Source organism: Esox lucius, chromosome 21 (genome assembly GCF_011004845.1).
Source record: "Esox lucius isolate fEsoLuc1 chromosome 21, fEsoLuc1.pri, whole genome shotgun sequence".
Classification (NCBI taxonomy): domain Eukaryota; kingdom Metazoa; phylum Chordata; class Actinopteri; order Esociformes; family Esocidae; genus Esox; species Esox lucius.
In genome coordinates this window covers 17,723,334-17,742,489 of record NC_047589.1, presented here as the reverse complement: position 1 = coordinate 17,742,489, position 19,156 = coordinate 17,723,334, and the positions used below count along the sequence as shown (strand labels likewise).

At 40.5% G+C, this 19,156-nt stretch overlaps 1 protein-coding gene across 1 annotated transcript; it reads right to left on the bottom strand.

The window, feature by feature from the left end:
- Positions 1-435: 435 nt before the first annotated feature.
- Positions 436-19,156, bottom strand: cnn3a (calponin 3, acidic a). Its single transcript, XM_010891143.4, has 7 exons — positions 18,894-19,156; positions 6,825-6,946; positions 6,452-6,518; positions 5,349-5,486; positions 4,252-4,368; positions 3,848-3,994; positions 436-1,810 (listed from the first exon to the last, which is right to left on the bottom strand). Exons 1-7 carry the CDS (start codon positions 18,948-18,950, stop codon positions 1,439-1,441), a joined length of 1,020 nt encoding a protein of 339 aa, XP_010889445.1. The 5' UTR covers positions 18,951-19,156; the 3' UTR covers positions 436-1,438.

Below are 19,156 nucleotides of genomic sequence, written 5' to 3'. Positions count from 1 at the left end.
TTTTCAGGGACCCCTGGCCGTTCCATCTATTTGATCTATTCCGTAGTTAGCACACCGGATTAGACCTGACAGCTAATCATCATGCCCTTGATTAGTTAATCAGGTGTGTCTGTTCCAGGACTACGATAACATTAGGAAACTTCTGGGGGCCCCTCAGGAGACCGTTGAATACCTCTGATCTACAGGACCGGATTCCCTGGTAATGAAATTAAACATCCTGCATACCTGCCACTGTGAAACATTAAATGAGCAACTGGTTGTTAATGCAAAATAAAATCACAATGTGGAAAACAACTTCCTGGTTCAGTAACGTCAATTACTGTATATCACATAAGACATTACCATACGACTGAAAGATTGTCTTCCAAGAAATCCTATAAGATACGCAAATAAGATGTACAATGGACAATGAATATGAATACTTGAAGAACCAAGGAATCTTTTTTATTTTTTATTACCAACATGTTTTTCTCAAAAATAACCAAAGAACAGAGAATGAACAGGGCTGCATCTGAAACAGAACAATATTTCCCAATATAGTCCACTGGAAAAGTGCACTACACTTGGAATAGGGTGCAATTTGGGCTTCAGACCAGGTTTATAGTGTGAGACATGGAAATAAATACAGTGGGAACGGAGGGGGGGGGGGGACATTAAACATATCATGGCACAACAAGACTAGCCCTACTGTATGCAATAAAACAGGAACTTCTGGTTTGGTCTTCTTGTCTAAAGGATAAGCCATTACAAAGTACTCACTTCACAATTAAAAAAAGTCAAAAATGAAAGAGCTTCGCTAAAGTTTTCACACACTTTGTATCAATATATAAAAAAAGTACAATTGGCCTTTAGTTTGGTAGGGAGATGGGTAAAATGTCAAAAGAACAAAGCCATTGAAATTTTAAGACTGCCCTCCCTTAATTAATGTGTAAATTCCTTTAAAGGGATGAACTGATCGGAACCCCCCCGGAAGGGTTTCAGATGCTATGGAGTTGGCTGAATGAATCTTGACTTCACAGTGTCCATACTTCACAATGTAGTAGTCCAATTCAAATAACTGTTCTCAATAATATGGTAGACCTCCATCACTGTGTCACCACTTTCTATGCTTCAACTCCAACTAAATAAAACCCCTACTGCTCAAATGGAAGAAGATTTGGGGGGCAGGTGGAGAGGTTATTCACTCAGGATAATATGCATCTCTCCTGTGCGTCAAATAAAAACATTGGCAAGAATAGCAAAAGATTTGCTCCGTTGTTTGTTGATAAAATACACTTGTTTAATACTGCTCCATGTAGCGTTGTTGTAGTGTTAAAGTTGCGCCGAATTAGCCTGGTGGCCGATCTGTTTGGGCTTTCTTGCCAACCAGAATGGGTCAACTTGAAGACAGCACAAACAGATCTGGGGCCAGGCCTGTGCCGTACCGCCAAGGACAGCTCTAATAGTCGATGCCCTGGTCAACGTCGTTGTAGTGGGCAACGTTGCTGTAGTTCTCCTCCTCTTCATACCCCACTGGGTACTCTTCCCCTTCTCCCTCCTGGAGGAACTCCTCGGCCTGATAGTCACTGTCGCTGATCTCAGAGCAGTTGGTGCCTGTGCCCTGGCTCCCGTTGGCATGGATGATGGGCTCAGTGGGGGAACCGCAGTACTTAGGGTCGTACACTTGGCGTCCAAGGCCATAAGCGCTCATGCCCTTCTGGGATGCCACCTTGTTGGTACCCATCTGCAGGGAGATGGTGGAGTTGTCCACTGGCTGCACCTGCTTATTGTCAAAGATGTCACGTCGTGTGCCTGGAGCCGACATACCAGCCTGAGAGAGCAGAGACGGGAGGGGCAAAATATTTGTAAAAACATCAAAGAAAACTGTTAGAAGGAATATTGATATGGGTTACTTCTTGAAGACATAAGTAGATTGTCTGTTGTTAGAACGGTGCTCAAAGACATGCATATTTAAAAACTTGTTTTCAGTATACACACAGTTTCAGGTTTACTTTGAGATGCCACCTTTGCCACAAGTAAGTTCTTGACATTTCTGCCCTGGTGAACTGTAAGTGCGATAATTGTGAAGCGGAAGCATCTAGGAGAAACAATGGCTCAGCCACAAAGTGGAAGACCACACAAACTCACAGTTTGGGGCTGCCAAGAGCTGAAGCACACAGTGCATCTCTCAGTGTCCCAAACTGCCTTTGGAAGCAACATCAGCACAAGAACTGTGTGTCGGGAGCTTCAAGAAATGGGTTTCCATGGCCGAGTAACTGTACACAAGCCTCACATCAACATGCGCAATGCCAAGTGTCAGCTAGAGTGGTGTAAAACGAGCCACCACTGGACTCTGGAGCAATGGAAACGTGTTCTCGGGGAGTGATGAATCACTCTACACTATCGGTCAGTCTGATGGATGAATCTGGAAATGGAAGATGCCATGAGAACACTACCTACCGGAATGCATAGTGCTTACTGTAAAGTTTGGTGGAGGAGGGATAATGGTCTGGGGCTGTGTTTCAGGGTTTGGGTTAGGCCACTTAGTTCAAGTGAAGGGTCACCTTAATGCGACAGGATACAAAGACATTTTAGACAATTGGGTACGTCCAACTTTGTGGCAATAGTTTGGGGAAGGCCCTTTCCTGTTCCAGCATGACTGTGCTCCTGTGTGTGAAATCGGGTCCATAAAGACTTGGTTCAACAAGGAACTCGAGTGGCCAGCACAGAGCCCTGACCTCAACCTCACTGAACACCTTTGGGATGAATTGGTATGGTGATTGCAAGCCTAATGCACAAAGGAGTGGGCTCAATCATTGTGGGTTTGGAACCACAGACTCTACCTGGAGCTGTCCATCTGGCCAACTAAGTAACCGGGCAAGGACAACCACCTCTGTAATTCAACACTACTGTTGTTTGCTCCTTGGGGTTTAAGGCCAGGTGTCTCTGTAAAGCACTTTGTGACAACTGCTGTTGTAAAAAGGACTTTATAAATACATTTGATTGATTGATTGACTGTAGCACTCCATCAATCAGGACTTTATGACAGAGTGGCTAGTCAGATGCCACTCCAGAGTAAAAGACAATGGCAAAACCTCCAGTAGGACCCGCAGACCAAAAGGAGAAAAATCTGATCTGCTCTGAACAAAATTAGACATTAGATATTGCCTGAAAGCCAGGTGCTAAATCTGGTGAAAACAAGGTCCTGCTCATCACTTGGCTAATAACATCCAAGGCGAAGCATGGTGGTGGGAGAATCAGTGATTTAAAACAAAAATGACCATACATTTTTTTTAAGCTCTGGGATGACTGATACCCACTGGCTATGACTCATTAGTTGCAACAATGTCAACCAGTGTCATCACTTATGCTTTGGCAGTAGTAATAGCCATCTGAGACCTTTCAACTAGTTGGTTTTACACCTGGCTCAGAGACTGAGCATTTCAAAGGCCACATATGGTGCTCAGATTAACATACAGTATTATAAATATACAGCTCCAGAAAAAATGTATTAATTGAAAAGAATTAAGAGACCACTGCACCTTTTTCTTTCCTTCCCAAAAAAGTTGAAAAGGAAAGTTTTGATTAAGGAACAGAAGCGTTGAATTTGTCTTTTAATTTGAATCCTTCTGTTCCTCACTCAAAATCTTCCTTTTCGACTTTTTTGGAAAGGAAAGAAAAAAGTGCAGTGGTCTCTTAATTATTTTGCGGAGCTGTATTGAGAACACAGCCTGTAAAGCATCTGTCCAAATGAATTGACTGTCCAAACAATCAAATAATAAAAACTATAAAAGGAATATTATTGGTTGTGAATGTGGACCCATGGACATACACCTTCATAGAGTTAAAAATACATAATTAGTGTTACCTGGCTTGCTCCTTTGTTGGTGCCCATCTGCAGACTGATGGTGGTCTGATCGTAAGGCTTATCTGTCTGTGTCTTCGGGTCGTAAAGGTGTCGCCTGGTCCCATATGCGGTCATACCAGCCTGGCTGGCACACTTGTTGGTCCCCATCTATACACACGGTAACAAGCAAAAAACGGACTCAATACAATACAAATGCGCCAGTATTACATTTGATGAGTCAGTCACATAAGCTAAAGACAAACATTTAATCAGCAGGAAAAGATTTATTGGCTAGTTACTGAAATAGAGAATTATAAAACCAAGAAAAACAATGACATGCATAAAGTGACATTCAGTAACTAAGTTTAACATTCTGTGGCTGCTAAACTATCGTTATGATCATCATCATCGTCATCATGTCTTACTTGCAATCCGATGACACATTGTCCAGCCTTGATCTTCTCTTCATCAAAATGCCTTGTCTGTTTGTCTGCGTATTTCACACCAATGTCACACGAAGTATGCATGCCTTTGGTCTTTGCCTATAAAGATAAAATGGACTTCTTAGATCACACAGATATTCAATGCTGCTGCAAGACCTTCAGAAACACGTCAACAGTAAACATGCGGTCCTCCTACACTCAGAATGATGCAGGGTCAATCACCCAAATGCATCTTGATTTCATTATTGTCCAACAAATACAAAACAGCGTCACGTGTATTCTTTAAAAATGTTGAGACTTGACAGTGTTTGCAACATGATCAGGCTGGTGCTAGCCAGAAACCAATATAAAGCTAAATCAAGCTATTCCAAATTCAAAGCACACACAATTCTATGATTACCACATTGGATTAAAAGCTTAAGGTTATTTAACATGTTCATTAATAAAAGAGCCAATACGAAACGGCATTTCATTGATATAGTTTTGTAGGGCTGCAAACGAAAGTAATATATTAGCAAAGGATTTAGCTGAGTCAACCAGTCAAACTTCATATTAACCAAAACCGAACCAGTGCAGCAAACATAATGCTGAATGCTCCAGTGAAACACAACATTGAGTATGTACCACCAAAAAGTAGCTGGCCAGCAAACATGAGTTTTCACATATTCTCTTCGTGCCACCTGCTGTAATGGGCACAACTGATCAAAAGGAGCAATTATTGGAAAAACATGCTGACAGGCAGGCGGACTGATATTTGTTAATTATGTTTACACTTTATAAAGCAGTACATTTTTGTCACAGAAAGTGAGTGAGCTACTCATGCCAACAACAAAAACATAATTTTAACTATAAAATGTATATCCAGCTCTCGATTGCATTCACACTGAAGTGATCCAAAGAGAGTAACTGTAGCAAAAGTATCAGCTCAGGTCACATGGTTAGAAAAAGTACAGCCGATGCAAAATAGTTTTTTTTATTAGACTAAAACTATTTTAAGGTAAATAGGCCCATAATGGTGGGACCAATAATTATATGGACCATCATTATTAAAAAAAAGAGGAAAGTCTTGTCTCACTCACCATGCTGGCCAAAGACAGTAGGGTGCTCTGGACTTGGGTCATGTTGCCGTTCTCAAACAGGTCGTTGGCCTCAAATATGTCATTGGGTTTCATGCCGTAGGCCAGGATGGCTTTGATGAAGTTGCCGATGTTCTCCAGCTGGGGCAACAAAAGACAGCATTCAAATTAGAAACAGACTACAATGCTATCTAACGTGACAATATATGTTCTACACTGTACATTTCCATCTGAAAAATCTGTGACATTGCATTGTCCTGAACCTGACCCAGTACACTGCAGGAATGTGAAGAGATATTAGGGATGGGTTTCTGTAAGAACATAAGTAGTAACTCCATAGAAGTGGTGTAAATTGGAGTGGTAATCAGTCCACATATTCTACATGCACTACATTCTCCTTATCGGTCATAAGGGCATGCTTAGGGATGTTGTCACACTGAAAGATGAATTGTCACCCCAGTCTGATTTTCTGAGTGCTCTGGATGGAGTTTTCTTCGAGGACCTCTGTATTTTGCTCATTCATCCTTTACTCAATCCTGACTAGTCTCACAGTCCCTGGTGCTGATAAGAGTCCCCATAGCATGATGCTCCCACCACCATGCTTCACCGTTGCGATGGTATTAGCCAGGTGATGACCATCTAGCCTAACCAAAAAAGGCCTGATTGATGGAGTGCAGCAGAGAAGGTTTGCCTTCTAGCATGTCTCCGTAGATGAACCCTGAAGCTCTGTTAGATTGGCATTTGAGTCCTTGGTCACCTCCCTGCCCAAGGCACACGCGTTAGGTTGTTTTGCCGGACGGCCAGCTCTCAGAAGAGTCTCGGTAGTTCCAAACTTGAGTGACTTGAGCCTGGCCGAGTGACCATCATGTGGACCAGCACCGCTGACAAAACTGTGACCCCACCCAGGCTTCACTGAAAATTAGCCACCTGCCCCCCCCCCTGGGCTGTCGTCTGTGAACACCTTTACATGAAGGCCACATTTTGAATGAAGATGGCTTCCGGTGGGATTCATAACATTACAACGAAAGGACTCATGATTACAACAGTGTGTGAACTATGGACATCACCATACAGTGAGGCTAACGTAGAGGAAATCATTAGCCTACCTTGTGCCAGTTCAGTTGTGACTGGTTGATTTTCTTTATTGAGCCAGGCTGCAGTTTGTTAATCAATCTAACAGAGGAGAGAAAAATTTACCGTATCGTACAAATAGTAGCTTTTAACAAGAACAGGTGAGCCTTGGGAGGAAAACTACTTAGGGGAATATATGCAGTACAAATGTAGCATTTGTTCAAATCACTACATGAATTGGTCGACTAATCACTCAACATAAAATCAGAATCACATTATGTGTAAAGCACACAGATGTGCTACACACAATGTGGATGGTACACAAACATGTGCACGCATCCATGCTCACCCTGCTGCAATGTCAAGCCTCATTCAGGCCTGCGGTAAACACACACAAAACACACTTACTCTGCTAGGATGACTCCGTCCTTCAGGCCCTTCTGGAAGTTCTCGCCTATGGCCATCCCAGTCACCTCCTCAATCCAGAACCGAAGCTCCTCCTCCTTCTGCAAGTCATATTTGCCTGCAATCTGAGAAGGGGAAAGTAAAGTGTCTTTGAAAAAGTTTGAACCTAGAGCTTGCCCTGGAAAGCATTGTAACAACTTGGCTTTGAAAGCAATTGTGTAGTTAAGAGATGTGAAATTGTCTCAAGCTGCTCTCAAATATGTTTGAGCCAAAATCATGATTCGCACCAAAGAACCCAGCAAAAGAAGCACGTGTTATATAAAAATCACCCTTCAAGACCATGAGTTTCTCTCCATTTACCCAATCACACAAGACTGGCAAGAGCACTACAATCAGATTTGGCAAAGTACCACACTACAGGTCTGCACAAACCCAAGACAAATACGTTTTTTTGCGTATGCGGTTTTACATTTTTGTTCTTGCTAGATTGCGGTTTTCAGCTAACAGAATCTAGGAGCAGCACAATGAATTTCCTAAGAGCACATGTGATTTAGTGTGAAGTGAAATATATCTTTCAAAATTTGTTGCTAAAATAAATAAAAGTTTTCACATCCCTGTTAGTGGCCATTTCTCCTTTGCCAAGAAAATCCCTCCAATAGGTGCAGCATATCAAGAAGCAGATTAAACAACATGATCATTACATAGTGCATCTATGTGCTAAAGACAATAAAATGCCACTCTAAACTGTGCAGTTTAGACACACTACAATTGCCACAGATCTCAAGGTTTGAGGGCTCATGCAATTGTCATGCTGACAGAAGGCATGACCATATGAGCCGTTGCCAGGAAATGTAATGCTAGTTTCTCTACCACAAGCCGCATCCAACATTGTTTTAGATAATTTTGCAGAGATGTGTTCCAAATGGCCCCCTATTCCTTTTCTAGTGAAGCAGAGAGGGACTATAAAAGGATTAGGGTGTAATTTATGGCATGAATTATGACTACATACGAGAAGTTACAACACTGAGCTGTGAGGTAAATCGACAACCTTTTTTAAAATGACCCGATCTGAAACCGCAATATAGCTCAGGATTTAGATGCTGTTGGGCCAACTAGACATGATTCACGTGATGGGGATTGGCCACAGAAAGTTTCTAACAACAGAAAGGTCATCAGGGTTATGGTGAATCACAACGTTACGCTAGTAATATTTAGTTTCCCACGTTGACTTCAATAAAACCACTGTGATAAAAATAAACATTCCCATGTAATTCATAAGGGAGCCAAAGATGCAACCATATGGGGTGAGAACTAAAGAGAAGCTATTTTCTAGACTGACTGAGAAACTACATGTAGCGGAACTAAAAGTATTTATTAAGGCAGTAATTGTGGTCTGATCAAGCTTATCTTAGAGGGCTGTTGTCCTGGTCTATTGCCAGGACAGGAAATAACACTGACCTACACTATTTGTGGTCTGATCTTTCAAGACAAGTAAAAGATATGACCACCAGGATCAGTCGACACACTAGCAAGACGAGTGTGGTTGTAACTCGTCGTTAGGACCAGATACGGAAATATATACGGTTGTTGTAGCAGAGAAATGTCCCACCCAGTTTTACTACATTAACATTGTGGATGTCTTCCATTTTAGAATGTGTTCTTTTTTTCCTTGCCCTAAACCGAGACATCTCGCCATTCTCCTTTGACCTCCGACCACATCAACAAGCTGTTTTCACCCAAGGACTGCCGCTGACTGAGTGGTTTGTTTGCTTGTAGCTACCTACTACTTTAGTACTGCGTTTTTGCGGTACTGTAAATGAATGCCTGGGTATTTTGTTTATACGTTTCTGAGTGTTTTCTTGAAAATTGCTGCTCAAAGTTGCATGCTTAGTGGATGTTCAAGAACTACCAGACGCACAGAGACAGAGCACTAAACCAACTATTAGGTGACTGATGGGTTATGTGTAGTGTGTTGAACTTCACAAGGTTCAATGCAGTGAACAAATGGAGACAGTGTCCAAAAATAAAATTCCCATAAAAACAGTGTTCAACTTATTAAACCCCAAACATATACAGTATAGATTTCTACCGAAACCAAATAGTAAATAGATAGGGAATACTTTCTCATGTCAGATAATCTTATGGATGACATTGTTTCTGCATTTAGTTTGAAGGGCTATTATTAGTGAAATAGCTAACTTACCTCAATTACAGAAACATTTTTTGAAATGTTATTCTGCAAACCTAAATTGCCCACTTATCATACAGTCCCCTTTAGATCAGAGCGGGTACTTCACAAATGACATGGATTTCTTATTTCTGGCAAACCAGCGATAAATCACACTTTATTATTAGGTTTTTGTTGCAGTGTGCTATAATTTACTGTATGTAAATAAGTACTGCACTGCATTAGGCCATGGAGCTTTTCAATGTCAAACAACAGCATGTAATCATTGTGCTTAATGTGATACTGTCGGATAAGCATCTGCAGTCACCGATTAGCTCATAGTCTAATGTAAGCAACACTTTAACATTGGCGCATGTCCTGTAAATATGGTCTTTTCACAAGCGGATCTCACAGACGCTACGTGTTCACACAGAGTCAGTCAGACAAACTTTTGTTCATAAGCAACTCGGAGAAGAACGAAAACACAGGAGACAAAACATCTGGCCACTCCACTCAGAGTTCAATCTTTGTTTTGCCTTTTTCTCTGCAATTACTGTTTACTCCCTGTGTGAAGATATTAGCAGGGCTATAGTAGTCTATACTAGGCATATTGAAGTGCAATAAAAATATTTGGGTAATAACAGCCTTTCAGGGTTACAATGTTTGACACAAAGCTGGAAACCTATAAACTCTCGGCTAACTTTTCCACTCCGATCCAGCAGGGAAAAGCTTGTTTAAACAACCTGCACTCAGCCTATGGAAGTGATTCTCCGTTGCCCTCTGTGCAATTTGAGCACATTCAAGTCAAAAAAAAAATGGTCTAATAAAAATGTTTTATTGATAAAAACCAATTTGCCATTCATCTACACACAATACACTACTGACAAAGCCAAAATTTTTTAAATGCATGCCAATCTTTTGGAAATGTAAAACTGAAATATAGTATTAAAAGTATTCAGACCCTTTGCCATGACACTCCAAATTAAGCTCAGATGTATTGGGTGTGCTTTGATCTTTGATTAAGATGGCTCTTGATGTCGACTGATGTCCACCTGTGGCAAATTCAATGGGATGGACATGATTCAGAAAGGCATACCTGTATATGAAAGATCTCACATTTCACAATGCATGACAGAGTTAAAATCAAGCAATAAAGTCTAAGGAAGTCTTCAAAGACATCTGAGAAGTGTGTCGAGGCATAGATCTGGGAATGGTTATACAAAAATTGAAAAAAGTTCCAAGGAGCAAATGTGGGCTCCATCATTGTGAAATGAAAGAAGTTTGGAACCACCAAGACTCTCGCTGGAGCTGGCCGTCCAGCCAAACTAAATAATCGGGCAAGACGGGTCTTTGTCAAGGAGTTGATGAAGAACCCAATGGCCACTCTAGCACAGGTTCAGAGTTTCTCTTAGGAGAGGGAAGAACCTGTGTGATGGTAATTTTATCAATCAGAACGCTTTAAGAAGGAGTACAGAGAAAAAAGTTCTCTTGGCACATTCTAACAGTTTATTAATCATTTGCAAATAAGAGAGACGCGTCAAACGCTTACCAACATAATCGTCCGAGGAGTCTCGAATTCAATAAAGCTCATTCAACAGTATAGATCACATACAAAAAGGGGTGTGGTACCCAAAGGGGCCAACTGACCTTACTCCCCCCAAGGACCACATTCCTGAGGATCATAAGACTGACACCCTTCTTCTAGGCAGGAGGACATGGCCCAAATACCTAATAATCCTCTGATATTATACAGACATGTGTATCACAATCAAAGTAAAGATTTACATACCAGCCAATGGAAAGACAGACATTTCTTAAATGCACCTTAGTTAAAAAGTTCCATAACACCTGCCAGAAGGACAACCATCCCTGCAACACTCAATCATAGCAAGTGCACAGGACCTCAGAATGGAAAGATTCATATAGTCAATCATGACAATGACTTGAAGCACACAGCCATGACAATGTTGGAATGGTTTTGGAAAGTAAGTGATTGTCCAGCCAAAGCCCAGACATGAACGCCACAGGAAATATGTGGGGTGACCGGAAACATCATTATTCACGGATGCCGATCTGTCTGATCGAACAGACCTGGAGAGGATCTACAAGGTAAAAACTGTCCAGGTGCGCAACGTCAGCGGAGACACTAGAAACTGGGATTCCTTCCAAAGGTGCTTCGGCAAATTACTGAACAAAGGGTCAGAATGCTTACTTACATCAGATGTTATTCCCATAAATGAGAGGACAAAAAAAAAACATGTAGTGTGTAAAATATGAATTCAGTATGTAACCAACAAAACGTATACAACAAAATGTGCAGAAAGCGAAGGGGTCTGAATACTTTCCTAAGCACCTTAATAACAGACAAAAGGGGCTAATCTTAAAAATCCCCTCCATCTTGTAAAAGGGCAAAAGTGGTGTTCTGTTTCAGATTATGACACAATTGGAGGACTGGGAGGGAGTGGAATGGTGGAACTTGCACCTCGCTTCTGAACAGCTTGAGAGCACACTATAATATCCAGGAATTAAGTGGAGGCTTTTTGTCCCACAGACTGGTAGTCATTTATGGACAAAACATCAGAAAACACAGAGCAAAATGAAATCATGGAAGACTGTTGTGGAGACATGTTGTCACTCCCAGCACAGCAGTCCTTCTCTAGGAACGCTGCAAACTTCTACCCTTTTACCTAAAAAGAGAAAAGTGTCCGGTTCCCAAATATATTGATGGAGTCATTAAATGGAAAGCTTCTGAAGGGAGACATTTAAAAAAAGCTAAATGGAATAAAATCCCCAATGGAAAAAACCCCAGACAAGCCCCTCCTCCGCCCCAACCCTATACCCCAAAGCATTTCCTGCATGACATAGCAAACATCTGGAAAGAGAAGGAGGCTTGGAGGGAGAATAGGACCCAAGATGTCCAACACAACCAAGTCAATGTAGGTGGTGTACAGTAACCAGTCCCATATAGCAGGCAGCATTCAGTCCTTGTGTTCTTGCCCAAATTAATTCTCAGTGCACAAAACACCAACATTCACATAATCTTTCTGTTTCATGTGATGAAAGGACAGCAGATTACATTGAGGCCATTTTATCCATTCATGGAGAGTATTTCACAGTCCTACAGTATTCCACAAGTGACATTAAAAGGAAAACATTAAATAAAAACAGACCCAACAAATGAGTGAAAGCTATGCATATAAAAACAATCAATTCAGCAAGATTTAAGCTACAAGTATATTTTGTTCCACTCAAATACAGGAAATAGGTGGTTAAGAATGCTTGTGCTACTTTGTCAGGGCATCAGTGAGCTTGAGAGATGGAATGATACTTCACATACAGTACATAAACCCACATTCATATATACTATACTAGTATTTCTTCAGATAAGTATATACCCTCCCAAGCACAGATATACATGTATACATAAACATAGATAACTAAGTATTTCTGACAGCCTACAAGTTAAAGCATTCAATCAGTTAACGAAAAGTTGGTTTGAATTCCCAAGCTGACAAGGGGAAATATTTGTTGTGCCACTGATATATTTAACCCAAAGCACTAAACCTAAAATTGCATTAGTACGTTGCTCTAGATAAATGTCTGCTAAAAAGTATTGAATAGAACCAGAACAAACAGCCCAGCTTGTATTCATTATTATTGATCCTCTATTTTAGCCCTGAAAACATTTGAAATTATGTGCTCTAGAAATGTATGGATACATTTCATGAAACCAACCACTGCTATAATAAATTAAGTGTTTAAAATAAGACACATGGCCACATCCAAATCCTAACTAAAGACCAAATGCACAATACTAAAGCAAAAAGCCCATTGACCAGTACTGACAATTATGTTGCATTGTATGTTGTAACCAATAAGTGTTTTCACAAACTAATAGAATATAAAAAGGTTCTTCTTTCCCTAACAATCATCATTTGGTTTACAACAGACAGCGGGGGAATGTAAGGGTGACAAGGTTCTCAGTACAGCTGCCAAGGCAAAGATAACTAATATGGACAACCTGGATTGATCCAAAAAGGGGCACTCATTTGATTCAAAGCGTTAAAACATTTGTGTGCTAAAGAATATGCTTTGGCTACACAAAGACCACAGCCAGTCTATCAACTGGAATATTCTGCTTTCCTCATTGCTCTTCAAAAAGCCTCTAGTCTCATTCATCCAACCCTGTTTCCCCATTCTCGACACCTTGCCTGAAAGACTTACTGAGGTAGAGGAGCACAGAGGAAATGGATAGTAAAAGGGACTGAAAATGTTGGCCAAGTCAATATGGTTATGGCCCAGGACTGAACTAGCCATAAACAGTAGGTTCCCAGGACAAAGGAAGACAAACAACAATTGTCTGAACTGCAAAACAATCTCCTCAGAATGTTGGTTTGTATAATGTATATAGTTAAGACCAAAACGAGGACAAGAGGAGGTTGCAATGGATTCATGACGTTTTTTTAAGCTATTCCACATTTTTATGTAAATAAATGTTTCCAACATAATTTCCTCTGACAGAGAAAAACTTCGGAAATTAAAACAAAAACCAATGCACTTTTTTTGAACTATACCCCCGCCCACCAGCAAGTCTGGTGACGTCGCTGCCTGTCCTGGGTTATCTTCGGACAGGGTCACAGTGTCTTTGAGTTCCAGCCAATGAGCAACTATACACAACCTCACCGGGGCAGAGGGTAGAGCACATTAAGTAGCATGACATTTCTAGAGTGTGAATTTGCTTTAAGAAAGGTACGGCATGTACGAATGTTTATAAAATAGCACTAAGGGGCAATAAATAGTTGGAAGTATCAGATAAAATGCTTTGATTACCTGAAACCCTCACACCAAAGAGTTAGACATTTAGGACTGCATACTCTCATGTAATAGGCAAGGCTTCTTCCATTGTTGTGGCCATGACTGTCTGGTGACCTGGGAGATGGATTTTGAAAACCAGAAGTCCAAGAGCATGAGAGCACTATGTCTGGCAACACTGAATTAAAACCACCACAGATCAACCATGCAGAACTGCAGAATGATGTTTCCCAAATAGTACATTATTATGAATTGGAATGCAAAACACCATTGCTTACACAAGGAAGCATTCCAAAAGGAAACCGTTACAGTAAGGAAGGTATACATTTACCCATGATTCAATTAGTATTTTATCTCATTCCTTGTATCTTTGTTTTAGTATAGAAAACAAAGTGTGCATGCACTGAAAACTTACGAAATACATCTAGACCTCCCAAGAAGTGCTGGGAGCTGGCTAACATCTGACCAGGGGTTAGTAAGGAAGAGGCTAATTAACACAAACCAAGGCCAAAGAATACACAACTTAAAGGTCTTTGAGAGGATGCGATTATAGTAATGTTACGGCTATCAGATAACATGTGTAACTAGTCGGAAATACTAGGATGGTGAGGTTGGATGATCTCATTTTGTTTATGTGTAAGCTTGAAATGAGAACGAAACCATTGATTGGCTCATCTTTACACAAACTCTACACAATACAGGCCCATTTGGCTAGTGAAGTGGACATTTCAGGTATTACCTTGGGTTCATTTGGTCTGTCGACCACATTAATACAAGCATTTCATATTTGATAAATAGGCTGACATGTGCTTTAGGTTAGCCAATCAGTGTGAAAAAACAACACTTCATTAATGACAGAAACAGCTGACAGAAGCATTGATCATGTAGTTTTGTCCAAAACTATGAAACCAGTTAATTTGTGGAAGATGATGTCATATTCCATTACTAAACATAGCATGAACACTTCCCAACATACTAAAGTTGTGGGAAAGTGCGAACATAGAATGTTGAGATGTCATTTGACGAAGGAAATACAGTATACCTGTGACTGTCACCCACTACAGTATGAAAGAATAGCCAAACAATTAAAAGCATTAACTCCAGAAAGCCCTCTGTCCAAATACTGATACTGATATCTGCTCGGTCAGCAGTAAGTCCATCTAACACTGTTCAGCCACAACATTAGACAGCCCTGGCGTTCTATAGCAGCGTTAGACAGCCCTGGCAATCTAGCACATGCATTCCCATGCAGACATGAAATCACACTCACTCCCACTAACATCAAGATTATGCCAAAAGTCCAAAACATCTAAACTGTGTTTAGACCTTTAGTGTGTGTGTGTGTGTGTGTGTGTGTGTGTGTGTGTGTGTGTGAGAGAGAGAGAGAGAGAGAGAGATTGACATTTGCTGGTCATCTTTTGAGGTTAACAAGCATCTACATTGGAAACCAAACTGCTTTCCATTTCCCCCTGTCAGAATCTACTGGATATTTATCACAATCAGCCCTCAAATAAAGCCTTGGTGTTGGCAGCGACCCTGGAAAATATCAGAAAGCAGACAAGCATTACAAGAACGAGAACTGATATTCTGACTTTAATATTTTCCAGACAATGTTGGGCTGAAGTAGTCTTGCTTATCTGAACCATTCAATGTTCAGGACATAACTTCACAGCAAAGCTTTTCATTCTGCTGTGTATGGAAGTAAAAATGAAAGTGGGGCACTTAAGCAGTAAGCACAACACATGATAGCCTAAAACAGTGTCTGATAGGACACAACACAATAGGCATTGATGCCATAGCCACTACAGTCAGAGGCCATTAAGGCATAGGAAACAAAAATGTTTTAAGCCACATCTTTTCAACCTAGTCTCAAACCAAAGCTCAGTCCTATTAAATAAAGAATATGCCATCTTCAGACAAACGTCTCAAAATAGACATCTAAAAATCATATAGTCTCACAATAAAGAGAAAAATGTGTGCAAGTTTGTGCCAGTTTCTCAAAGAATAAGATTTATTTGGATTTGTTTTGCAGTAATGTAAGTGGAGTTAATACAAATTCCAAATGCTAGACGTTCAGATTAACTGGATTCCAAAAGACATTTTAGGACACTTTGCCAACCAGCATAATGTGACATGCAGGCCTGGATGTTAAGAAAACAGAGTTTCTTAACACATCGGCAGAAGTACAAAACTTGTGTAAGACCTTAAAGATATCCACATAGGGGTGGTTGTTGGCTGGAAAATGCTCTGTCCTCAATGTGTACGCTTTTTCATTAAGCAAGCAGTGTGACAATTAAAACAGCTTGGCGATATGTGATTGGAGAAAACCTCTCAATCTTTAACCATCCCCCACCTGCTAAGGAGTTGTGGGAATGTTGCAAGCACATAATTAGAAATACAATAGCACAAAATTGAGGGGAGAAAATTGGGTAAGACTTGGGTAAAAATAGACTCTACAGTGCATGCTTGAATGTTCGACAAACAATTAACTCACTGTGTGGAAAGTGACATGGGAATGTGTAAATGTCAGCCAGTGCAAGACTGTGAATGGAATGCACACTGGACTGGTATCTGTTGATGACCTAATCTTTCCGAGAAAATGGCACCACATTATCATAAAGGAGCCTAAATTCCTGTGCAGTTCAAACTCTCAACACTTTGTTGAAATGTACATTTGTCTTTAAAACTGCATTTTCTCATCACTGGCAAACAGCAGACATCCAGCATCTCTTTTACCAGGAGAAAGAAAGGTCTCAGTTGGCTTCAGGGTAGTGTTGGAGCCAGTGCTATCAAGGCAAACTCGAAACTGGGCAGATACTGTAAACATGACACAGTTTCACACAGGCCTACTTGTTGTGTCAGAGCAGGGTACACTCCTTTGTCCTTGACTGCCCCGTTTTCCAATTGGTATGCTGACTTGCTGCCATAATGAGAGGGCCATTAATGGTGTGCTATGAACCAGTAAGACATTCCATTAAAGGAAAATGTCACTGCATCACTATTTACCTATACATGACCATAAAAATGTTATTCATAGATTATCTGCCACTAAAAGTGTTAATTTCCTCATACGATCCAAACAAGCCTTTCATGTTTAGAAACAGGCTATGTACATTTCCTGGTTGTAAGCAAACCACAATAGCCAGGATCCGTAGCAATTTAATAGGGATTCCACAGTGATTTTCAATCATCGGAAGCAACCATTGTTGTGCAATGTCAAAAAGACTGGCTTGTGAGCTCCTGAGTATCTATAAAAGCTAGTACCGCCCCTGTTTTGGAAAGCCCACCTTCAAGAATGGGAACACAATGTGACAATGAAGCAGGGCTCCCGTCAGGCAGTCGTCTTTACAAAGGCAAAGAAAATGAGTCAGCCTGGTTATCCAGGCTGACAGGACCAATGCTGAGACAAGTCCACTGAACAAGGACAACCAAATCAAACCTCCGCTTGTCAGCAAAACACAAAGGACACATAATTACTAAAGAGACAGCAGGCTCAATCCACCAATTACTTCATTGGTTAAACACCACCGACATAAAATGTCAAAGACAGCTGTGGTGCAGAATTCTCTGAAACACTTTCAATCACTCATCATGAATGGGGAGACGGAGAAGAAATACTCTATACTCTATATTTCAACATATAATGCAATTGCTGGCCGGTCACATAGGTAGAAAACATTGTAAGTCTAACATTCACTTTCCTATGGCTTTCAATTTACAAACTATATATTGAAAGGTGCATTTATGAGTGTGTGGAGATATCTTGCTTTTAACTCTTGCGCCTCAGTAACTGATAGGATATGACGCACACCTTTCTAGTTAACACTCTTTCCTATGGCAAAATCATAAGTTGAAGTTGCTTCATGTAGAACTGTGGGACATTTATTTTATCCTGTAACTGCAGTGTGCTACGTAATTGTTTTCTGGTGTGACTATTCAGAAACACTCAGTGGTTCAATAACACCCACCAATGGGACCACTGGGGAGCACTGTTTTTTTCTGGGGTATTTGTCTCTAAAGACTGGTTAGTGTAAGACATCAGCTGTAAATCTTACCCAGGGGCCAAAAAACATTAGCACAAGGTCTTGCAGTCACAGGGTTCCCATACCTTCATAAACATCAAATTTAAGGACGTTTCAACGACTTTCCAGGCCCAATTCCCTGAAATTCAAGGACCCAACTTGGCATTGTTTGAGAGATGGATCCAGGTTAATTACGGTTACAACATTGAAAACTAGCAGGCTTTACAGAAGCTCACAGACAACAATTAAAAGAGGCTTGAATGTGTGAACACTTCTCATTTGTGCTTTGTTACAGTGATGGCAGACTGTGGTCTCTTCAATTTCAATTCATACACAAAATAGATAAATTCAAGCACTTTCAATAAAATCTTTGATTTGTTTTTCTCAAATTCAAAAACTTTCAAGGACCCATGGGAACCCTGCAGTCAGTATCCAGATCAACTACTTTTCCCTTAACATACAATCCTAAGTGATAACATCTTTATAAGTGTAGCCATTAAAAAATAAATAAAACAGAACAGTAATTCGCACCTAATGACGTGTTTTGAATTTATATAAATTAACCTAACATCTCTGACAGTAACAATTAGGCGACAAGCAATTAATGTTACAATAGAAAGTCTTAATTTCTCCACTTTAGGTGAGTACATCTGCCCAACTAAAATACGGGGACATATAGCCTATCCATCGTTGCGGGCTCCTCCCTGTCCTTCTGCTAAAAAAATATTTTGACTTATTTGGGTTTAATTTACGCAACTTCCAAAATATGTTTTTATTTTAGGGTTGTTTAAGAAATAATTGGTAAACGTATGCCTGTCTAATGGTTGAAACACCAGGTAAACCATTTGCTATTTTTGGTTTTAGCTATAGCCTTCATAGGGGCCAGCCCGATTTGAAAATGGCCCCACTTCGCATGCTTCTTTGGTTATTGTTAATAAGCGACCTACCATAACAGTGCAAGAGCGACTCACATTTTCAACAAAAGCAAACCTTGCAGCAGAATGTAAAAGTTTTGTCGTTCAAAATCCCCATTATTTACACCAAATAATAATTACGATTTATTTGACTCACTTTGCTTTTCACTTCTGCTGATAATCCGTAGGCTGGTCCCTTATTGAATGAAGTCATCTTTGTTGTAGAATTAATACCAAAGTCAATACTCCCTGCTACAAAGTAGCAAAAACTATTCCTTTCGGTAATTTCGTATAACACAAAGAGCGTTGTGCAGGGTCCCGCTCAATCAGTCCAAGAGAACTTTAAATCCGTTTGTGGTAGTGCGTGACTATTGCAGTGACTGATCGGACGTTGAAACTTCTCGCTTCTCCCCGAATTTT